The 24734-nt window shown below is 40.2% G+C and overlaps 1 protein-coding gene across 8 annotated transcripts; it reads left to right on the forward strand.

Moving 5' to 3' along the window:
* The first annotated feature begins 642 nt into the window (after positions 1–642).
* Positions 643–24074, forward strand: LATS1 (large tumor suppressor kinase 1). Of its 8 annotated transcripts, none has more exons than XM_075087958.1 (9): positions 643–867; positions 4125–4186; positions 5603–6111; positions 9797–9932; positions 11782–13307; positions 17962–18544; positions 19592–19774; positions 20021–20127; positions 21146–24074. In XM_075087958.1, exons 3-9 carry the CDS (start codon positions 5761–5763, stop codon positions 21665–21667), a joined length of 3408 nt encoding a protein of 1135 aa, XP_074944059.1. In that variant the 5' UTR covers positions 643–867; positions 4125–4186; positions 5603–5760; the 3' UTR covers positions 21668–24074. The 8 variants fall into 8 exon arrangements, with proteins under 8 accessions (XP_074944059.1, XP_074944055.1, XP_074944053.1 ...); XM_075087954.1 differs by having other exon boundaries at positions 657–867; positions 9797–9947; XM_075087952.1 differs by having other exon boundaries at positions 661–867; positions 9797–9947; positions 11779–13307.
* The last annotated feature ends 660 nt before the right edge of the window (positions 24075–24734 follow it).

Here is a 24734-nt window from a genome sequence, read left to right on the forward strand (position 1 = left end):
TTAAATGGCATTTTGCATCAAAACGCCTTTGAAGCATGCTTCCACCTCGGCGAAGAAGCCTTCTTGATGCCTTGTGATACGAGCAGCTTACCTGACCTGCGTTTCTTGCGTGCCTGGCCGGAGGAGCTGGCTGGTGCGCCGGGGACAGGGCTGTGCCTTCCTCGGGAGGAGCGTATGGAGGTGCCAAGGGGCTCCTTAGAGCGCCTGACGTTTTCCTTCCCCATTTGTTTGAACCACAACGCTCCGCCTGAAGAGAAGAGCGGTCGCGGCGCATCTCTGAGCGGTAACCGAGGGCTTTTCCTCCCTGGCGGTTCGCGCGTGTCGGTCCGCAGCGCGCCCTTCGCTCGGGCGTTAATTGGGTCATGGAGGCTCGGCAAAACCTCTTTTTTCCCCCGTTAGAAAACCAGCGTTTGTCCATCGAGCCCGGTGCTGCCACGGAGGGGAAAAAGCAGCGCCTGAAACCTGGCGGGGGGGTGGTGGTGTATGTGGGTGGGTGTCAGCTTGTACCGCCCCCCCGACCCCGCTCCCTGGGCAGGCCCCCTCAGGCCAGCGGCGGGGGGCAGCCGCTCTGCCCCGCTCCGCCACCCGGGCCGGGGCTGCGGGGGGGAGCGCCGGGCGCGCAAGGCAGGCCGGGAGCTGCCCATATCCGGGAAGCCCTCCGCGGCCGAGGCACCGACAAAATGGCGGCGCCGAACTGAGGGGCCCGTGGCGGCGGCGGCGGGCGCTGGCGGAGGGACTGAGGAGCCGCTTGCCGGCATCGCGGAGGGCCGCGGCGGTCGTCTTCGTCGCCGCGGCGGGCGGGGCCGAGCTCCGTGCGCCCACGCCCGGGCCTGGGGCGCTGCCGCCGCCGCCGCCTTCTCGCCGCAGGTAGGTCCGCGGTGGCCGGGGGGGGGGCGGCGGCGGCGGGCCCGGGGGCGAGAGGCCGAGCCGCGGCCGCAGCGCGGGGACAGTAACGAGTCCTCGTTTCGGCCGTCCGGGGGGTTCAGGGCCTTCCTCGCCCCGCCGGGAACGGGCGGGACCCGGCCGCGGGAGATGGTGCCGTCCCCGGTTCCCCCGCCGGGGTTGGCGGCTCCGAAGGCGGCTTCTCGCTCGCCGGGGAACGGCTCCTTGGGAGGGGAGAAGTGGCGGGCTCCCAGTATCGCCGGCCGCCCCGGCGCGGCCGGTTCGACCCCGGTGGTGCCGCGGCCGGGCGAGGGTCCCGCCGCCCCCCGCGGAGGATCTCGGCCGCGCTTGTCCCGCCGGGGGACCCGCCGCGGGTCCGGGCCCGGGCGTGGCTGTCGTACGGCCAGCGCTCATCCCGGCGGCGGAACCCGGGCAGTGCCGGGGGTCCCCAGGCTGGTCCTGCTGCCCCGCAGGAATTACCTTGGCACCTGTCTGTGCCAGCGCAGCTTACGCTTTGATCTTCGGCGGCTGTCCTGCTGGCAGCCGCAAAGGTCGCGCTTAGGTGCGCCCGAAGTAACTGCCAGTGCCACCGAGAGTAGCTAAGAGTACGTTTGTAAATACTTTTGTGTGTGTGGAGAGCTGTGTCCTGTTACAGGAGGTAGCGGAGTGCAAGAATGGAAAGAAGCAGAGCAAATGCGCAGTGTTCACCTAGCCTCTCGTTGTTGCCCGCTCAGCCTTTCCTGACCGTATGTAGTTGTGTTCAGTTACCAATTTCAGGGTCCAGTTTTCTTCTCGTCTTATGGAAACTTTTAGTATTGAAAACACATCTTTTAGCAAATTCCTTTATGGTTCAATGACCTGTTATCTGAAGAACAGCATCCTTTTGTTGCTTTGAACCAAGCTCCTACAAACTTAATTTCGTCTCCCAAATTCCTGAATGTGTTTTTTTCCTATCAATAAAGTGTTGTGATTATGTATAAAATAAGTTATTAGAATAGGTACATGAGAGATGTGACCAAAATAGATTACTATGTGGCATTCAGTGCTAATTGGAAATATGAGTATTTAAAAGTATGCGCTCAAAACTTTTGGAGACAAGAAATGTTGCAGATCCATTACAAAGCTGTGTGGTTTTTTTCCCCAGAAAAACTTGGAAGTCATTGACAGTTGCATGCAACCATCCCGTGTTTTCATTCAAATGCCTGTTTTTAAGTCCAATCTTTCATGATCATACGCAAAACCCAAAAGACAAGTTTGGGTTTTTTTTTTCCCTTACAGTTTGACCTGTAGAGGAAAACACTTTATCCCCATACTTTGAAAAAAATTAAATGAGGAATTATTTTTTTAACTTCTTTAGGGAAATGGAGAATTTCATCAGTGGAAACAGCTGTATTCATGAACAGATGTATCATTTGCATTTAATGGCACAAAACTGCCAGGGGGGATAGACCTTGGTTTCCTTGGATAGAGTTAGTGTTTGCTAACAAGAATTGAGTACAGAATTGAGATAGGTTTCTTACTGAGCAGTCAAAACTTTCTTGCTTTAAAATATGTGCAAATGTCTGTAAAAGGAGGTGACTTCAGAATTTTCAGGTTCATACGTAAAGCAAGGTGAACTGTAGTCAATGGTCATATTTATTTTCTTTTACTTATTTAAACTGGAGGACTAGTTTAATTGGGTTTTGGAGCAACTAAGACTGTAGTTTCACATACACATCAAACTGCTATTATCCAACACTACTGCCAAAAGAAACAACCCACCAAAATGTTACTATTTATCTGGGTAAGTTCTTCAGCTTGATTCACTCTGTGTGGCCTTACAATTATGCTGGCGCTAGTAAGTGGTGGGAGATAAATGGACAGGCTGGTTGTAAACCTCTACTTCTGCTAAAAATTTATGTGAAAGTGCAGCTTTTTTTTCCCCAAGACTGCTTAGTCTATACCCTGTTATGCTGCAGTTGATAGCTGTTACTTTGTTGGCAAATACTAACAGCATCTCTTGTCTTAATTCTCTAAGTGCTTCAAGAACTCTGTATTTCTTTCTAGTTTTGCACTTGAAGAAATTGGAGCACAAGCTGAATTTTTCCCCCTAGGTGGTGGACTCTAGGTTTCCTGATTTATGGTTCAAGTGTCCTGTTAATTTAACATTGATTTCTCTGAGAGGTGTTAAGTTTATCTCAGCTGCCTGTGATGTAGCCATAAAGGAATATGAAATATTGGATGAACGTATGGTAAAATACATAGGTGCAAAACAACTGTTTTTTCCTGAATTCCAGGCCTCTGGGGTTTCTTAAAAAGAATAACTCGTATATGGACATTTCTTTCTTCTCTCCTTGGTATTCGTGTGAGACAAGATCAATACCAACTGTTTTGTCTAGATTACCCTGCCAATGGTAAACTAGTCATTACGCCTAATTTTGACTGAATTTGAACAAGCAGTCTAGATCACTTAGCCTCTAAGATATTTAGCCTTGTCCTGTGGTTTGGGATGAGTTTATGGTACAGGTTTCACTTCTTCCAGAGGTGATGATTCTCTGAAGTGTTATTAGCATATATCCTTGCACTTGGGTATCCAACACCTATGTTTTTTGAAGCAGGTCTCTTGGCAAGAAGAGGAACGTTAACAAAACTAAATTCTAGTCAAATAGTCTGAATATAGTTACTCCCTTTCCTTTGGAAAAAGTGTTTTTGACAAAGTATGTTCAATGTGATCTTAAATATGGCATGTTTTAAAAATTATTATGAAAGTTCCCAAAATTAAATTACATTTTAATTGCTCTCATGATGTACTTTTTGCTGAATCTAGATTTCTTAATACTTTGAGCAAAACTTCACTGTTTATTATTAAAGTTCACTGACATGTCTGATGTTTTCCTTATTCAGTGAGCATTGAAGGGTTATATGCTACCAGACTGCAGGAAAAAGCTTTAATATAATTGCCAGATTACATTTATTTAATGTTTCAAACCTATCACAGGGAAAAGAAAGCTTGTGGGCGCAGTTATAGCAGCTAAGATGTAGATAGTTCCATTAGAGAAATTATATTATTTCTGAAGTGGTTCTCGAAGGAGAATGGGATTAGGTGGGTGTCCCTTGTTTCTTTCCACAGTCCTTATTTATGTATTACTTCAAGCTTTCAGGTTTTATTCATGTATGGGTAGTGTGTATATTTAATTAATATAATTTGCATGTGTATTAGAGGGTTCTTTTTCATATTAACTTCTTGTCATATTCTTCCTCAGTGACTGACTCATTGATTGGTTTGTGACAGTGCAGATATTTTGGAAGTGAAACCTGGATGAAGGTAGAGTGACTCTTATGTCGACTGTGTAAAACTTAGATACCTGTTTAATTTGTGTCTAATGTGAGAAACTCTTATCTGTACATTACTTCTTTAAGAAACAAAAGATGCTTGCAGACATCTAAATCCTCAAAAATAATCCTTCAGAAAATGAGGAATGCAAGTTTTTAGCACTGAGAAAAAGAAACAAGGAAATAAGAACACTTTGGTATTGCTGCTGTTAGACATTGCATTATAATGAAGGAACAGTGTGAGTGGAGCTTTATAATTCTTCTAGTTGCCTGTGAAGAAAAGACAGTGCTAAAATATGTAATTTTTATATCTTGCACTATCTTAGTAACTGGTCCTCCTCTGTGGAACAGTAGAGACTGCAAAAGGTCTGTATCATGATACTGTAAAGAGGCAAATACTCTGTAACTTCTTCAGTGTTTCTCCTTAGTTGGTCTATCCTTTGCCATGCCGTTACAGTAGTTACAGTACTAGCTAGTGCATAGCATGAATGCAGAGATTTGAGTTCTCTGCAGGCACAGGGTTCTTTCCCTGATGAGTCAGTGCCTTCAAAATGCAAACGTTATTTATTTGTTTTTGGCAGAAGGTTCTGTTTCCCTTACCAAATGTCACAGCTATGCTCTCAGTGAATTTGATGCTTGAGTTGTTAAACAATTTTGGAGTAAAAAAGTTTGATTACATTTTCTTTGTTTTCTTTCCTCCCCGCTCTCATCTTCCCTTACGTAAAACAAATAAAAATTACTTCACTATTGACAAAGACTGGTTCAAGCAGACTCAAGAGATTGTGACAGCCTTAGAAAACTGAACCCTTAAACAGGTTTAAATGGCAGATGGTACAAAAAACCATAAAGTTGCATGTGGTGAGCTAGGCAAGTGTTTACTTTTTACATATGTGACTGCTAAAGAATGGATAAAATCGTGGTAATTGTATACTGTCGCTGGTGTGCTTTGTACTTCTCGCTTCTATTTGTGGAGGTTGATGTCAGAATTGTTGAACAGCTAGGGTGTTTGGCCCATATCCTAGTTGACTGGGCAGTAGAGTTGGTACCTTCAGCTACAAAAGTGTTGACGGAAAGAACGTGGGTGATGAACAGAGACAGGGAAGGCGAAGGAGCAGTGATGGCATAGCACACACAGCAGTTCAGATATGCTCTTGAAAGCTTTGTTTGCCACACTGAGTTCCTCGTTGCGCTGTCCACATCCTTTGCAATTCAGGACAGTTTGGACTTAAGGCACCTGAAACATTTTTTTGTTGACGGACTGTTAGAAGCCTCACGCAGTTTGTAATTTAAATTGAGCAAAGACTGCCTGAAGAAGTTGCTTGCATGCTTTTAATAACTGCCACCAATGCTACACCACAAACTTTTTCACTGCTGTACGTATAACGGGATTTTTTTGTTTTGTTAACAGGATAGCAATTTTGGATTGCAACAAACTCCAGCACTACAGGAACCATGGTTTCACAGTGATGAGCCGCTGCTTTCACAAGTTCTGAAACTACCGGCCAGTCTTCCTTGAATTTTGGTGTGTGTGAGTCCTTGGTGGAGGTTGCATATATACATGTTTTCATGAAGAGAAGTGAGAAGCCAGAAGGTTATAGACAAATGAGGCCTAAGACTTTTCCTGCCAGTAACTATACTGGCAGCAGCCAGCAGATGCTACAGGAAATACGAGAGAGCCTCAGGAATTTACCTAAACCCTCAGATGCTGCTAAAGCTGATCACAGCATGAGTAAAATGTTACCTGAAGATCCTAGACAAGGCCGAAATCCCCCCAAATTTGTAACATATCATAAAGTTTTGCAGGAGATAAGAAACTCACTCCTGCCTTTTGCAAACGAAACAACCTCAGCTGTCAAAGGAACATCAGAAGTTAATCGACAAATGCTGCAAGACTTGCAAGCTGCTGGCTTTGATGAGGTGAAATGTTTTATTTTCAAGATTTGTTGTTCTGCTATCTATAAACTATTAGTATGTATCAGAAAGGGTGTTGATCATGGAATGTTTGAACAGCATATGATAGAGCAAAATAGCTTCTTCAAAATGTGGTAGGTTTCTAATTAGCATGCAGTGAAAGTGGTAACAATGGGGAATGAAGAAGAGGAATAGAAGGATTTAGAGAGGCTTGGATTCTGGGGTTTTCTTTTTAAGCATCTTGGTAGGGGTAGGTTGTTTTAATTGTTTTCATCAGTTTAGGCAGAGAGAACTGGACTCTCTAGACCATGGATTTTGTCTCTGATACTCAACAGAATTTCAGGTTGTCCTCAGTTAAAATATGTTGATAAAATATGGCAGTTATAAATTGAAAGGCAGTACCAAATATTTCAGAAAGTACTTTTAATGACCTTTTTACATCTGTGGCTTATAGAGACTCAAACTTTGTGGAGAAAGAAATTTGGCTATCCTTGCTTCATGCGCTTTGTCAGATACAGATAAAATACCAAGGTATACGGCACAACTAATCACAGTGTGTCTTCTATGTGGTATACTCTGAAGGCAAAAATGGCAAGTCTCTTGAAAATCTTGGGCATAAGTAAATATTCTGCTGTTCTTTTCATTATAAGAACAAGGAACTAAATTTTTCAATTTATTTATATTTTAAATTATTGATTAGGCTTATTTCCATCCATTCATTTTAATAAGCGAAAGGAGACTGAAAAGTGGTCTCCAGGAATAAAAAATTAATACACTTACAGCTCCTGTGTTTTTACTAGGATTTGCACATCGAGGTAAATGATACCTGTTTTCATGCCTTCTCTGTAAGCCTGAGTACAAAAGCACGTTTAAAAAAAAGGCTGGCAAACCACTCATCTTTCCAGTGGAAAAAGGCACAGTACCACAGTAGGGATTACCTTCACAGGAGTGCACCGCTTGTAACAGCGACCAGCTCACAAGTTCTATGGGCTGTGATGCTTCGGTATTTACAGAGATCTTCCTCTGCCAGGAGTGAGCTTCTCCAAAACTATCAGCTGGCGTTTCCTCAACAATGTCCCAGTGTCAGGTGCTGAGAGTGGTTTTTCACATTCCTTTTTTCCTCGCTCAGATACATACTTCAGGCTGTGTTTGCAGTAAGAATGGAAGGATTTTATAATGATAAAATATTTTGGTTTGGTTTGTTTTGAATTTTTGCTTGAATTTGCTCCTTCTCTGTGGTTTGCTGCTGAGGCTGGTTTTTCTGTTTGGTTGGTTTTTTTTTTAAAGTAGATCAGTTCTCAGGTCCATTTTTCCAGACTGAACCTGCAGTCGTTTTTGCGAATTGAAGACTGGTATGTGGCTGGATAATTAACTAGAAAGGTATCTTAAGTTGGCATTTTTGTTGGATCCTTTGTATCTTGAAGCCTTTTGCTCCTACCCTTCGTTCTTGGCTACAACTGAGAAGTCCTGGGACACCTGTGGTTATATGGACCTTTTTTCAGGCACAGTGCCAGTGTAAGCCGTTTCTGCTGTGTGTTAACCCACAGTTGTGTTGCCACAATTGTCCGTATAGCATTGGCCCCATAACGCTGCTGGGAAGAGATACAGCTGAAGTAGCTGAAGGTGCAGCATTTTTCTTGGCAGGCCTATTTGAGACAGCAAGTAGGAAATGAGAATGTATTTGGAGCTGGGATTGTTTTACGGACTGGATTGTACCTGGGGTGTGTTGGCCAGGTGTAGGCAGCTGATTGTACCTTTTTTTTTTTTTTTAATATATTGAATGTCACAAATGTTCTGGTTAGCCCCCCCCCCCCCCCCACCTCTCAAGTAGCAGGATTAAAGCTGAACAGGTAGATATCAGTATCAGGTTTGTGTGTGTGTATATATAGCGTGTATATCAACAGTAATATATATATCTATGTGTAAAGTAATTATGGGAGAACACAGTTTATTTTGTGTGTGTGTTTGGTTTTTTTTTTTTTTTTTTTTTAAACACCCTAAATAGTTTACAGGAAATCCCTCTTGCTTGTTAGGATTCAAGTGCAGTCCTCATATGTTCTGTGTAAGGTGATACCCTTCAAGACATTGAATACTTCATGTCACATAGGTGACCAAGGTTTTTGTTCCTCAGCTAGAGGGGGGAAGAGATCCTTTGGCTCTTACTCAAGCTCTCTGGTTAGTGGAGAGGAAACTAAATTTAATCTCTTAAAATATTGCTGGCTCTGTACTTTGGGATTCTGTATGTCTTTATGGCTTGGTTATGTGAACTTGTACATTTAGGTTTATATATTGTAGAATTACTTAACTAAAAAGACAGTAAATTTGGTTTTGAAACCAAAGAAGAAAATTAAAGTTGAGGTAGGAATGAATAATGGGTCCTATAAAAGTATATTAAAACTGGAAATCAAATACACTGGACAACTTAACCTCTGTTCACACAATAATGAAACAGCATCTTGGTGCTGAAAATGTGCTGCTTTGCAACAGATCAGTCTTGCCTATAATAGTAAAAGTGTTGCAGGCGAAACTGTCTGGTGCAGGAGCTATGAGATCAAAATTTGTATCTGCTTTTCCACCAGTGTCAGCTGGTCTTTGAACATTGCAGCAACCTTATATGTATTTTTTGATTTTAAAATCCTTTAAGGTTCTGCTTTGTTCATTGAATTTAATTATTGTTTCTGAAGTCTATATGTGGTTTTGTATGTTGGTAGTGTTAAAAATGTACATACATACAGTGAAAGTGTAAATGTGGGTTTGAATTTGAAATCGGTACTGACTGCTTCCCTTTTGAGCCCTCTTTGATTTCCCATTAATTTTAGTAGAGGTGAATGCTGTTGTGTGTAGGTAACCTGTTCAAACGTAATATGAACTGAAATTATTGCTTTGATATGACAAAGTATGGCCACAATAAATCACTAAAGACAATGTGTTTAATTATAGAGAGTTACACTGTGGATTTGTTTCAGACTTGTCGAGTCAGCTGCACAAATCCTGTGCAATGTAAGTGGGATAGCAGTGCCTGAATTTCAGCCATCTTTGAAATTCTGCCTCTGATGCTTGACCTTGATCTCATTCAAGTCAGTGGAAAAACCTCTGGTCTGTAATACATTTTCCATTGACAGAGCTGGGGTTGGCCATCAGATCAAAACTTGTGTTCTCAGAGATCCAAACACAGAGCCTAAATCAACTGCTAAAATAATGGAATTTCTGCCAATAATGTTGTCTACATCAGGAAGAATTCTCTGGGAGAAACTAATGGATATTTGTTGACAAAGTGTCAGCTGAGTTGAAGGAAAACATGCAAAACCCAGTGAGTTTCATGTTAGGGTATCTTTCATAGAGTAACTCAGGTTGGAAGGGCCCTCTGGTCATCACGTAACCAGCTGTTACCAGGGTAGAGCGTATCGGTGTGTGTAAGCAGAGTGTTTGTACGAATAGCAAAGTGACACGATTTACATCAGACTACAGTGCTTCAACAAGTTAACTTTAGTTCCTGAAGATCCAGGTTGTATTAGTGTTTTGGAGGATCTGTTGTGGAGAAAATGTTTTAAAATTAGTTTTAAATCGATGGAGAGAAATCAGTTATGTACTTTGGTAAAATTACTGGTGGATATTTGGCTAAATAATTACAGTTTTCTGTACTTTTGAAATTTTTGTGTAACTTATTTTTTGTATATAATTTTCTCTTTAGGATATGGTAGTACAAGCTCTTAGACAGACTAACAACCGTAGTATAGAAGCTGCTATCGAATTTATAAGTAAAATGAGCTACCAGGATCCTCGTCGGGAACAGATGGTTGCAGCAGCAGCAAGACCTGTAAACGCAGGTATGAAACCACCAGGTAGGTGTATCTGTGGCAACTCAGTAACTCGCTGAGTGTATTCTCATAGGTGAAAGATGTAAAATAGCAAATTCCTCCTTCATGTGCTCACAGTGGAACAGAGGAGATGTTGAGATATGGTTTGTTGTTTTTTTTTTTTTCCTTTTAGAAATAGCTTGTAAAGTATATAACGTAATTCTCCTGAAAGATAGGTGCATTTGACAAGAATTTCTTCAGTGTTTCTTTTTATAACTGCATGGTTGTACTATTGTGTGTAAATATTTTACAGAAGGAATGGCATTCAGGTCTCATTTTAGTAATTTTTGTCCATCGTTGGTGTGATACCCATATTTTGTTTTCAGTGTCAGGTGCCATTTAGAAGTCAGTAAATTCTTATTTTAATTTTTTGTCTCTCGTCACTCACACTCTCCCACACAGCAGCACTATGTATGTGTGTATATATATTATTTGTGTCTATACACATTTATATAACATGGCTACAATATTTGTATTTCAGGATGCTGTGTTTTAAGATCCTCTCTCTACTTAAATTTTCTGCTTGCTTTCAGATTTTGTGTGTGTGATTTTTAAGGCAGACTTCATGTTTTTGTGGAAGTTAAGGGATGGAGTATAGCTTTAGTAGCAACAGAGTCAGAATTTTGCTGCTTGCCATTATTACTCTCTTGAGACATGCAAGCATGTTTTTAATACGTCTTGATGTTTTCCTTTTTTAACCAGGTTTTAGTAGCATACATATAAACAAATTATAACTTTCAAATGCAGCAGAAATACTGAACTTGTGTGTGACTGAAGTTGAGTGCTGAGCTGCCAGCTCTGTAAAGTTAGGTTTTAAATTTACCATATAGGTATGAAGAAAAATTAGTCATGTAGAGTAGCAAAGTACAGCATTATTTTCATTTAGTCTGTGAAGTAGGGTTAATCGGTGCTTGTATGAAGCAGCTAGCTAAATGCCACCATTTAGCCATGATTTTTGTTGTTACTTGCAAAGATCTAGTAATTAGCATATTATTTTACTGAAGGTACAGTGACTTTTCAGCAGTTACGGTACTGCATTGTGTTTGCAAGTGTCACAGCAATAACATTGTAAAAAGCACAATAAGACTGCATGCTCTGTCAGTTCCTTGCATATTATTTTGATTTATGATGCAAAATAACATCGGTAAAGTAAATATATTGCAGAGTTCAGCTCTGGAAGTTTTATTTTCATACCACTTTAATTCTCGCCTCTTTACAAAGCTTTTACCCATGAAGACCTAACTTTTCATTTTGAAGTACGTAATCAAAATTTGCATGCAAGGAATATAACACTTTGGATGAACTGTACGCATACAAGGGTGTAAGCGGGCTATTTGATTTTACAGCATTCAGTTAAATTTTAGTTTAAGAACAGTTCATTTATTATAAGTGTTAAGCTGGAAGGAATAGCAACGTGACTAAACCTATTTTTCCATGCTATTGCTTTTTTGCTTTTGTACTGAACATGTCTTCTGAGAGTTGCTTCTATGCATGATTAAAAATACATAGAACACCTAATAATCTTGCATATTACCGTTTTTCCAATTAAAAATTGAATGTATCTGTGATTGAAGCAAGAAAACATATTCAGAAAAGTGATTTCTAAAAACTGATACTGTAGTATATTAGAGCATATTACCATAGCATGCTGTGTATTACTAGATAGAGATAAATTTTTCATGTGAAATACATTGGATTATGCTATCGGAGAATTCCCATCCTATTACTGTAGTAATTAATGCAGAATAATAAAATATTCAAAGCAGTAAATAGAAATAATTTCTAATAATATAAATGCTGTGTTTTCTTGTAAAAGCAGGGACTGTACAGCAATCAGTTAACCGCAAGCAGAGCTGGAAGGGTTCTAAGGAGTCCTTGGTTCCTCAGAGGCATGGCCCTTCCCTGGGAGATGGTGTAGTTTATCGCTCAGAAAGTCCCAGCTCTCAGCCTGATGTAGGAAGGCCACTGTCTGGATCTGGCATTGCAGCATTTGCTCAGGCTCATCCTGGCAATGGGCAAAGAGTGAATCCCCCGCCTCTACCACAGATAAGGAGCGTCACTCCTCCTCCTCCACCTCCTCGAGGACAGACACCCCCTCCAAGGGGAACTACTCCTCCACCTCCTTCCTGGGAACCGAACTCTCAAACAAAGCGTTACTCTGGAAACATGGAATATGTGATCTCCCGTATTTCTCCAGTGCCACCGGGAGCATGGCAGGATGGTTATCCACCTCCACCTATGAATCCTCCACCCATGAATTCTTCCACACAGGGTCAGAGAGGCATGAGTGCTGTCCCCATTGGCAGGCAACCAATAATCATGCAGAGTTCTGCCAACAGCAAATTTAGTTTTCCCTCAGGAAGAGCTGGAATGCAAAATGGCAATTGTCAGGCAGAATTCATAGTTCACCAGAGTGTGGTGTCTGGGAACTCTGTAAGTCGCCAGCCGCCCCCATACCCCATGAATCCAACTAACAGGCAGAGTCCCACAGCACTACAGATGCAGGCAGGAGGATCTGCTCCTCCTTCAGCATACACCAATGGGAACCTTCCTCAGGCAATGATGGTGCCAAACAGAAATAGTCACAACATGGAACTTTATAATACAAATGTAGCTGGGATACCTGCGTCCTGGTCACAGCCTTCCCCTGTGCAACCGCAGTCATCACCTGGCAACGGGCATGACATGCCTACATGGCAACCCAATGTTCCTGTGCGGTCAAATTCTTTCAACAACCATCATGGAAGTAGGCAGAGTCACTCTACCAGCTCTCAGCCTTCGGCTACAACAGTAACAGCTATAACGCCAGCTCCCATTCAGCAACCAGTAAAAAGTATGCGTGTGTTAAAACCAGAGCTGCAGACTGCCTTAGCGCCCACTCACCCTTCCTGGATGCCACAACCAGTGCAAACTGTTCAGACCATTCCCTTCTCTGAAACCCAACCTGCGAATATGGCGGTGATGTCTCCTGTTGCAGAAGCTCCAAATTACCAGGGTCCCCCCCCACCTTACCCAAAACACTTGTTACACCAGAATCCCTCTGTCAATCTGTATGAGACGGGACCCAAGCTCAACAAGGAGGAACTGCCTGTTTTATCCAAGGAGGATGAGAATGAAAAGAATTATGAATGTGGTGATTCAACAGACAAAGAAAAGAAACAAATTACAACATCACCTGTTCCTGTTAGAAAAAACAAGAAAGATGAAGAAAGAAGAGAGTCTCGCATTCAAAGCTACTCCCCTCAGGCCTTTAAATTCTTCATGGAGCAGCACGTGGAGAATATACTCAAGTCACATCAGCAGCGTTTGCATCGGAAGAAACAACTAGAGAATGAAATGATGCGGGTAAACTCTTCTGCCTTTCTAAATCTATGACTAGAGAGCTGTTCCTGTATTAATTTTAAGAAATATATCTTAATTTTAGAATCTTCAGATAAATAGAACATTGTGGTATATCGTGGTATTGAAGTCTATTTTTAGTTTTTGTGTTTGAGATGTGGCAAATTCTTCACTGGTTTGTCTACATACCTCATTGTCCTCTTAGAAATTATTTTTTTAAGTCAGATTTTTGCCTGTCTAAATGTATCTTACCTGGCTCATGTATGATAAGGCAGCAGAAGCAAAATCATTGTTGTGTGAACTGAGATTTAACTGTGTGGCTCATAGCTTTTTGTTATGGGCTATATTTAATCCTGATTTTTAAGTGAGTTATATGGAATATTTTAATGATTTTTAAAAGTTTGTGTTGGTGGGTTTTGTTTTGTTTGCCTGTTTTTTTAAAATAAAATCTGCAGGTACAAGTAGCAAAGCAGGTACAAGTGGTAGGCTGGCTAGTGCATTTATATAGTCACCAAAACAGTGATACCTTCTACATTCTGCAGTTTGTTTCCAGTAGCAGTAGGATTTTTTCAAGTTCAAATCCAAAAAATCAGTATTTAAAAGTTACATTTTTAGAATGAAAAAGAAATGGTACCTTTTGCCTAAGTATTTTATAATCCAGGCTGTAAGGGTATCTGTTTAAACAAGGGGTAATTGAATGGGGTAATAAAAAACAGATGTTAACAAAAACATGTAAAATCAACTTATTTGTGCCTACATGAAGTCAGTTATCTTTTTCTGGGATTTCAGTGTTTTACTAAACCAAATCAAAAGGGTAAAAACTGGAGCTGATGTATACATATGTCATTTCAAAAGAGAAAATAGTGAGAAGTAGTGAAATTAAGGTTTGCAGAAATGGAAAATTGAGCTGTATTACTTAAGAGTTGTAGGTGAAAATCTGACAATAAGTGTGATGTATCTCTTAATTTAGTCTATGAAAGAATGTGTTTGACTTATGCCACTTTCTTGAAGTGCTGCTTTTTAAATCCATGTTTTCTTACTCTTTGAAAATTCTTCCTGTAAGCTGTAGTGTTTTATAAGTTTTTGTGTAATCATGAATGTGTAAATGATAGCAAGATTTCTTCCTGGAACTCTTCGAGATCTTCATTCTTAGTGTTCTCTCTTTCCTTTTCACTTCCACTAACAGCTGATTTAAACTGTTAAGGTGTGGGAAGCTTTCCTGAACTCTGTAATCTCCATCCCTGTGTAGACAAGTAAGATTTTGGAGCAACAGTATTTATTAAGAATAGCATGATCCTCTTTTTAGAGGGCTTTGCATGCAATCCTGCATCAAAATTAAGCATGAATTTATTTTGACTATTTTGAGTACTTAAATGTAAGATTATAATTAATGTTGATTTGCAAACTTCACTTTCCCTTCTTACTGTGTTGTGTTCCATAGTAAGCATAAGCATTACGTATATGAAAACACTGATACAACTTTTTTGATATTTTTCGTGTGCATTTAAAGCACCCTAGTAAATCTCTTTTCTTACATGAAATGCAATTTATAATATTTATACTAGATTTAAAGCTGCGATCTTTAATTACAGGCTGAAGGGTGGAAAATGGGGTATTATGCTGTGGCAGACCTCTCCTTTTTCATCAGGGTATTGGAGAGGAATGCCACAATAGTGAAATATATTTTGGCCTTTATGAGAAAAAGGAAAACTAAGAAGCTTAAGAGGATTTTAAAAGTATTAAATGCCGCCTTTTCTCCACTTTGGTAGGAATTTAAAAAGGAAAAATCCCCAGAATGCATCCCTGCAGAAATGCCTACCTTCACAGGATGCTGTATTTCTAGCATAGGTGACATATTTCTATGCTGTTGGGTTTCCTAGGGAATACAGTGGAGCTATCTCAAAAATATTTAATTTAAATATGTGAATTTGCCCAAGAATTATGTTGATGTCTTTGCCACAAAAAAAAAACAACCCTTCAGTCATGATGTAAGACACAGCAAGATGAGAAGGAAGCAAAATGAGAGCGAATTGTGTGATATCATACAGCAATTCAGGAAGCTCTTGTGTCTGACATTGACTAGAACTAATTGGAGGTATATGTGCATGAGTGTGCAGCTGACAAAGTTGGTTAATTTTTGGTAAATGCTGTAGCTGAGGAGCCTTCTAAGGAAAATACAGCCATGCTGAGAGCAGTGGGTTTGTGAGGAACATTTGGTTTAGTGGATGGCATCGGAAAAAGTGAAGTTGGGCTGGGGAAGAGATGACGTATTGGGTTACTTGAGCTATATTTTGCAACAAAATTGTTAGGATGCAACAGCTAGAGAGGGAGTACTAGAAGGTAAAGCTACAAGGTTCTGGGATACTCTATGTCTTGTGGTGATTAATTAACTGTTTTGGGTCTCACTCCTTCTAGGGTTTTGTTGCCATCTAGATTATATTCTTTGCCAGTTTTCTAGCTCATCAGTGGGGTTTAATTTGTGTGCTGATGGGGCCATACTGAAGCAGACTCACGGCTCAGATGGGGTCCGAGAAGGTGACCCACTGTTCTCTGAACTTTAATGGGGTCAGTTCTTCAGATGTCGTCTTGACATTTGTAAGTCTTCAGAAATCCCTCCTTTTGCACTGAAGTGTGCCTTAAGCATGTCCATTCATGGAAAACTTGAGGTGTTTCTGTCTTGGAAGACAGTGCCTGGGTATTCCCGCAGTAATGTGTGGAGAAAGACAATTTCTTGATTAGGAGTAGGGAGTTGAACCTGTTTCCCCTATCCAGTCTCAAAACTACAGCTACCCAGTCCTAACTACTGCCTGTCTGGTGCTGACAAAAAAGTTTGTCTCAAATCTGAGACAGCCTTAAATCTTACTGAATTGATATTCCTTGTGAAGTTTGTTTGGCTAGACAAGTATTTTGTGTGCGTTTGCCTAATTGCATTTCCTTTGGATCTGTTTTTCTTATGATGCCTGAAAGAAACCTGCTGTGTTCTAACAGTATTTTCTTTAATAGGTGTTATATAGCATCCTGAAAAGCATTTTGAGATGCTGAATGATATGTAACTGATCTTTTATCTTGCCTTTTTCCTCAGTCACATCTATTATTTGTTTCAAGTTATGTGGCAAATTAGGCAAACTAGAAGTAATCTGTTGACGTGCAGTTTATACAGGCCTAGACTAGTGGTTACGAAGTCCTGATGGATGGTCCTGAGTACTGTTATGCATACAGTATCTTAAACATTTGAAACATTGAGGAGATGGAAGCAGCAAGGTTTGCTATCAAGAATCAATAAGATCTGACAATGAGAAATTGAAAACTTCTAGAATAGTGCTGAGTAACAGTTGTGATGTTTGCAGGGTTTCAATTTGGCCATGTTCCATTTTTTTATCAGAATGTTCAGGAAAAAATAAGGAAATATACGGTAGGTTGAACTTGGAAATCATTGCTGTAGGATGGTGATTTCAAGACAGGTAGGCAGATAAAGTAACTGAGATGCTAAGAAAAAGGGAACATAGAACACTTTGAACATGCTGACAGAAAACAAAAGAAGGAATGAACATAAAGCTATGTGGGGGTAACGTCACAGATAAAAGAATATAAAAAATTGGAGGAAGATTCTTGCTTACATTAAAACCAAAAAGAAAGGATATTCTGATTCTGGGGCCTGAAATTTGCCTAGAAAGATAGCATTGGAATTGAATAGCACTTTAAAGGAATTGAAGCCAGCAAAAACAAGATGAGAATGCTTAGCATGGTTCTTGTAGATAAGGGTTTCCATGCTTCAGGTGATGAGTTATGTGTGGCCTCTGAGTGTTGCAGCTGTCAATGTTAGTTGTGCTGGCCAGAACACCAGGGGTGTTAATTCAACAAAGGGATGTGTACACAGACAGGAGCCAGGAACTGATAGCATGGGGAGGAGTGAGGCAATTCAAAGAAATCACTCTGCTCAACTTCTTGGTGTGGAGAGCGGTAGAGAGAGCGTGACTGAAGTCCTGTTAGAAAGAGGTGGGTTATGTGGTAAGAGGGAAGATCAGGTCTTGGCTTGTGGCAAAGGCATCTGCTTGGTGTGGATGGACAGTAGGAAGCAGTGCCTGGTTTGTGTAGATACACAGGGAAGCATGAGAGTGAGTCACACTCTCCCTCCTGCGACTGAAATGCCACTGACATGGTCAGGAAGTTTAGTGACTTCTGCTGTAGCTAGTCTATAGACACTGGAAGTCTTTCCCACTGCAGCTCCTTAGTAAGCCCTCAGCGACTTACTGCTCCTAGGCACGTCTTGGCTACCTTTAGCTCTGCAAAGAGTATCAGGGAGGCAGCTGATGCACACTGTTACTCAGATAAGTATTATTTGCAGTGGTTTTTATCAGTAGTTTGTAAATTACCCTTTCTGTCCTTGAGAACATACTCCCTTTTCAAGAACCTTCTGGTGCATGGCACCTTGTGCATTTTGCTGTTGAAAGGGATCTCATCTTTTTTGTATCACTCTGATGTGTTTTCATAGAATCTTAATGTGTAAATTAAAAAAAAAAAAAGGAAAACATCAACCTTGAAGTATTTCCCATGCTGTATACATGTATTTGGTTTGCTTTGCCTAAGCCTCGTAATTATAAGAATATCGCCAAGAACCAAGAGTACTGTTCACTCTTCAGATTTAATTCTGTTTACACAGGTTGGATTGTCACCAGAAGCCCGAGATCAAATGAGGAAAATGTTGTGCCAGAAGGAGTCTAATTATATTCGACTAAGAAGAGCTAAAATGGACAAGTCGATGTTTGTAAAAATTAAAACCCTGGGAGTTGGTGCATTTGGAGAAGTTTGCCTAGCAAGAAAAGTGGATACTAATGCTTTATATGCAACAAAAACTCTGAGGAAAAAAGATGTATTGCTTAGAAATCAAGTTGCTCATGTTAAAGCTGAGCGGGATATCCTTGCAGAAGCTGATAATGAATGGGTTGTTCGCCTGTACTACTCATTCCAAGATAAGGACAATTTGTATTTTGTAATGGACTACATTCCAGGAGGTGATATGATGAGTCTCCTAATTAGAATGGGTGTCTTTCCAGAAAATCTGGCACGGTTCTATACAGCAGAACTGACCTGCGCAGTTGAAAGTGTTCATAAAATGGGCTTCATCCACAGAGATATTAAACCTGATAATATCTTGATAGACCGTGATGGTCATATTAAATTGACTGACTTTGGACTGTGTACGGGTTTTCGGTGGACCCACGATTCAAAATACTACCAGAGCGGTAAGAGAAATATAACAGGCTTCCTTGTTATTTTGTTGACATGTCATTCTTTGCAGGGAAATTAAATAATAAATTAGTAGAAAGATGATTGTGCTGTTTCCTTTCTGAAAAATAGCGCATCTAACAATGTCTGCACACCACTCAAATTATAGAAAGCAACGTTTAATTACGAAGAGTTTTTAAGTGTGAGCACTGATTCCTTAAGGGAGAAGGAATGAGCTGTGCTTCTCTAAGTTTGTCCCACTGGTGGCTTCTGAAATTTGGAAAGAGAAAATCACTGCGGTAGCAAGATAATTACATAGACAACAGCCCTAACTCTGTTTTGAAGATAGGACTGATGTTTTAAATTTAGCTGTTCTTGAAAACCTTACCCCAAGTTCCGAGTGTCTCATGTACTTGCTTTTAGTGTAACCTGTTCATTTCTGAGAAAGGTTTCAGTAGGCTTTTGAAAATCCAACTTGATTATTTAAAACAGCTGAAAAAAATTAGAGCAAAAGAATTTTCAGTTCTGAGTGATAAAATACAGATTTTGTAATAACCTGTTTTTAATTTTCAAAAATAAGAACATACCTTCAAAAACATTTTTAAAATTCCTTTTGACTTGCTTTTATCAAAATATCATGTATCTTAGGCCAGATACATCTTAGGCCAGACTGTTACACAGTCTCTAGAGAGAAGTTGAAGATTTAAATCTGATCTATCTTTTTTTTTAATGGTTTAAATATTGGGGTTTTTCTGTTTATGTCAGAGCAAGAACAATATACACCCTGTACTCTCAATGTAGTTAAGGGAAAAACTGAGAAGAGATCAAACTCAAGACTGTCTCATAATTATGTCAGAAATTAACTTTAAAATACCAACTTTTGAGGACATTGTTTTATATCATAAACAAAAAGTCAAAATCCTGGATGACCTTTTTAGCTCTCAGATTGTGTTGAAATTGAAACAACTTTTCTTATAAGCCAGAATCTAACAGATAAAGGAAACTAAATAACTAAAGCTTACTAAAGTAAGCTTCGTCAGTTTCGGCATCTTTCTCAATTACAGGTGACCATGCACGTCAAGACAGTATGGATTTCAGCAATGAATGGGGTGACCCAGCAAACTGCAGGTGTGGAGATCGGCTGAAGCCACTTGAACGTAGGGCAGCACGTCAGCATCAGCGCTGTCTGGCCCATTCCCTTGTTGGCACACCCAATTATATTGCGCCAGAAGTATTGTTACGAACAGGTAATGCATTTTTGTACTGTAATCTCGCTGCAAAGTAACTGATGCTCAGCTGTAGCTTGCTTCACTTTTCTTACACTGCCACTTTTCCCAAGTATATAATATTGTGATAAAAAATAAATAGTTGTTAATATGGAAATATTAAACAGGTACTGAACAGAATGCTTTTGTGAACCTTTTTTTATTCTTAGAATTACAAGATTAAAACTGTACTGAGGCTTTGACTACCTTGTTTTGACTTCATTTCAGGTTACACACAGTTGTGTGACTGGTGGAGTGTTGGAGTAATTCTCTTTGAAATGTTAGTGGGGCAGCCTCCGTTCCTGGCACAAACACCACTGGAAACACAAATGAAGGTAACATTAAAAGCCTAGTGTCAACAGTCTGAAAAAGCAGGCTTGAAATTTACATAGTCTTTGTAATTTGTAGTGGAATCAAAGGTGATTTTTGAGAGTGCTGCTCTATCCAAGCATGTTATAACCAAGATTTTAAACTCTACATTACTGTGGGGGTGCATTTAATTTGTAAAGAGACTTCAAGGATCAGGTTCATATCTTTTATCTGGTCATACAATAAACATACCACGTAAAAATCATATTTCAGATCTCAGCCATTCCCTTTCACGTCTTGCATCTGTCCCAGTTATTTTTTCCACTTCCTTTTCTCCTCTTCCAGCACCTGGGTTTCTTTTCCCACCACTCAGTTTCCATGCCTGCTCACCTGCAGAGGATTTCCTTTGGTGTGATGTATCTGCAGGTGCTCAGCATGCAAAGGTGGAGGAGCAGCACATGACTGTGGCTGCTCAGGGTTACTGGCAGCTTAGAGCCGTTGGTCCCTTCCTTCCTGAGCCCCAACTGTTTCAGGGAAACCACTAGGGCAATCTTCTGCAGGTGCCATTTTTGCAAAACGGCATTCAGCTTGCAAGACACTAGTTGGCTCAAATGTAGTGCAGTATATTTAAAAAAAACCAAACTTTAAAACTGTTAATCTTTCCAGTGCATCAGATAAATCAAAATCTGTTTGCCTCACCTTCTTACTAAGATTGTAAGCCATGTGCTTAATCTCAGGCTCCAGGTGCCGGATTTCATGTTATCTTCATCTCTTTATAGCAGGGGTATTCTGTGCCAGACTCTAGATTAGATTTGGAATGTGAATAAACTTTACCTGGATTTTGCCAGATTTCAAGACAAAATATTCCTTGTGTTTCTGAAGGAACAGTTTCATGGTTCTGTGCTCCAATGCAAAAACACTTACACATGTTGAATTATTGCTTTGTGGCTATTTGGGGTTTTTTTTGTTTTGCTGTTCTGATTTTCACTGTTTTTTCCTTTTTATGAAATTGTAAATAGAATAACACTTCTTTTTGCTTGAAAGGTTATCAACTGGCAAACTGCACTTCATATTCCGCCTCAAGCTAAATTGACTCCAGAGGCCTCGGACCTTATTATTAAACTCTGCCGAGGGCCAGAAGATCGTTTAGGCAAAAACGGTGCAGATGAAATAAAAGCTCATCCCTTCTTCAAAACAATTGATTTTTCAAGCGACCTACGGCGGCAGTCTGCTTTCTACATTCCCAAAATTGCCCATCCGACAGACACATCAAACTTTGATCCAGTTGATCCAGATAAATTGTGGAGTGATGATGATAAGGAAGGGAACAGAAATGATACACTTAATGGGTGGTACAAAAATGGAAAACATCCTGAACATGCTTTTTATGAGTTCACCTTCCGAAGGTTTTTTGATGACAATGGTTACCCATACAACAATCCAAAGCCCATTGAGTATGAGTATGGTAGTTCCCGAAACTCGGAACAGCAGTCAGATGATGATGATGATGATGGTGAAGATCAGGCAGGTAGAGGAGTTCAAAATCGTGACCTGGTTTATGTTTAGTAGAGGGATAAAGGTTAAGAAACTAAATAAACTTACTTTGCAGCTGCAGTTCTTGAAAGGTCTGTTAAGAGAACTGAGGGAAGATTGCTAGGGTAAATGCATGCTTTTTTTTTTTTTTTGTAAACACTAAGAAAATTGTCGTCTTTCCCTTTGTACATTTTCTTTACCCTGAATACAGGGAAACCCTTCTCAAATATTAATTTATTCCAGCATTGTTAATTGTTTAATTTAGAAGAGATTTGATGTTAGGTGAAAAAAAATATCACTTGAATTTTATTCTTGATTCTCTGTACTCTAAGTACTCAAAATAGGAAATAGTGATGATTTCCACCCCCCCAAGATACTGCCTGGTATCTGTGTATATATATTGAATAATTTTAGAAAACAAATCTCTGCCTCAGAATTTTTAATGACAGTTTTTTCCTTGCATTGACCAAATATAAAACCTGCTTTACACTAATAAAGCTGATACGTTTCTGAAGAGAACAGGAGAAAAAAAAAAAAGGCTGCTTTACCCTCACTTCTCACTGTATTTAGCCTAGTTATTCACAGTGTTGGAAAAACTGAGCCATCTATCTGGTGAAATGTTTCCAGCTGCTGTGGTAGTGGCATAGTTCTCAGCTTTAGAACAAGACAGCGTCATTCTTGGCTACAGTATGCTTGTAAAGTGATAAAGCATTAGAACTAGTATTTTATTAAATAGTAATTGAATTTGACATTAGTAACGCTGTAGCATGTGACTGGTACTCTCGAAGCAGGAGGACTGCTTACTCAGAAACAACTTGGTTGTCTCCTGTCATCAGTTCTCCTATAGTTGTGAGAGGAAAAGAGCTTTAGGAAAAACACTTTCTGAAATCTAGTTTCATTTTCTGACTACAACCAAACTGTAAAGTGTGTACAGTTCTGCTTTAGTTGGAATTTTTAGTTTGAAAAATAGATTTTAGAATAGTTCCGTTGTTATATGTTTGACATAGTAATGGGAAAAGGTTATAAATTATTGCTTTTGAGACTGTCGTTGTGGAGACCAGTTTTGCTTGGCTTTAACAGTTCTCCTAGTTACACAGACAGCGAGGAGCAATGTCGTGCACCAGTCCATCTGAGCCGTCAGTACAGTTTCAGTGGTCCGTCTTTCACAGCCTAATTCAGAACAGAATTAGGAACTTGGGGCTGTGTCTGCTGCCTTCTGCATGACTCTTTCCATGATTTCCTGCAGCAGGTGAGCAGGCGTCCCCTTGGGTCTCATGGTGGGAGGGCACTGAGCCTGTTGAGGTTACTGGGAGCAGGGAGCGGGGCAGCCCTCTAAGAAGCCACCCTGAGACAAGACCAGGAGTTACAGGTGGGAGGCAGAAGGAATTTTGCGTCTTAGCTAGCTATCTCCTTCTCCCCTCCTTTCTCCTGAAGCTAAAACAATGGTAAAAAAAATGCACTACTTTTAGTAAACTTCATGTCTTTTAAAACACTTCCTCCTTCTTGGAATTTAATTCCAGTGGATAATCTAATAATGTGCCTGTAAGCATTACTGCTTTCTTAAGTTATTATTATTTGTGCCATTGCACTGGCAGTGTGACTATCTAAACATCGTGAAATTGGTGTTCTTGGCTGTTCTCGCAGCAAACGCCAGTGACTAGTTTACTCTTCTCACCAAGCTGGCTTAAGAAATTCTTGTGTCCTTCCGGCCACACATTCCCTTTCTGTGCTCCAGTTCAGCGTCAATCTCTGCCAGTGGAACTGTCTGTAGTGCTGTGCTAAGTACTGCAACCGTGCAAAAACTGCTTGGGGTTTAGTGTTTGGAGGTTTCTTTCTTGTAAGCATGTTCATGTGAGTGATCCAGTTTCTGTTGTGGTCCAAGAAATGATGTGTATTGGCATAACTGAGGAAGGGGTGAACTGCAGTAAAGAGGGTTGTTGGCAGCGTGGAAGCTTTTTAAATAGACTTTGTCATGAGGCAAAACATTTGTGGAAGTCCACCCCTTTACTGTGTGCTTATCACGGTTAGATGACGGTTATGAAAAATTGTTTTCTTTTTCTCAAGCAGGTAGGTAGTTACTTTCTATAATGAAAATGGGTTTTGTAGCTTAATAAAACAATTCATGTTCTGTCTGCCTGTTCCACAGCTGTTGAAATAGAATAGTTTTTAAGATTCATTTCATTTAGCTTAAATATTATAAAATGGCTGCAGCGTATAACTCCTCAATTTTATATATTATGTAAAAAATATTGTTTCCCATGTAAATAAACCTTTAAAGATTATCCTCCTTCATAGTAAGTATCCCAGTAAAACTGGTCTACTTGTCTTGGAGTAAAGTATAATATATTACTGGTTAAAGGTAATTTAATCAAGCCTGCCTTACCATTGTGAAGTGTGCAGAGAAAATAATGTCAGTCCTTCATTAAACTGACTGTTAAAATTGCCTTTTTATTTGAGTGTGTTTCTCCTCTGCCTGCATTGTATAATGTTATAGTCCTGTTCAACACTATAACTGGTCTTCAGCCAGTATGTTTAAAAAAAAAAAAAGTCTGTAAAGGCACCATGGTTCTATACAAGCAAACCCAATTGCTTTTATTAAAGGAAATTGAGTCTTCTGAGGACTTGCTCAAGTACTGAAATATTAAATATCATTTTGCCATCTTAATCAAGTATAGGAAGAGCTCACATCTTTAGAATTTGGTAGATGCTTCTGGTATTTTCTATTATCCTGTGTTAGAAGTTGTAATGTACCTTGTTTGAATTTTGCCACCTGTATGCTGCAGTATTATACATTTCCTTGCAAAAAATGCAGTGTTTTGCAGTCCAGGTTCTCTGAGAAAGTTCTACATAAATGTTGTCACAATGCTCCAACACACTGCGCCTTACCCATGTTTTGAAACGTCACGTTTCATATGTAGATTCAGTCTCTATTGAGATTCTTTGTAGCTGCTGCTTAAAACATGGGTATGTCACTGGTGACCTCTGGGGATTGGTTTGTACAGGCAGTTGAGAAGAGAAGCTCCTAACCAGCAGCTGTGGAATTCTGCAGTAAGTTTTAGTTCAGGTTACTTTTGCTTTGTAAAGCATGAAAATAAATTTC

This window comes from Phalacrocorax aristotelis, chromosome 3, assembly GCF_949628215.1.
Source record: "Phalacrocorax aristotelis chromosome 3, bGulAri2.1, whole genome shotgun sequence".
NCBI lineage: Eukaryota > Metazoa > Chordata > Aves > Suliformes > Phalacrocoracidae > Phalacrocorax > Phalacrocorax aristotelis.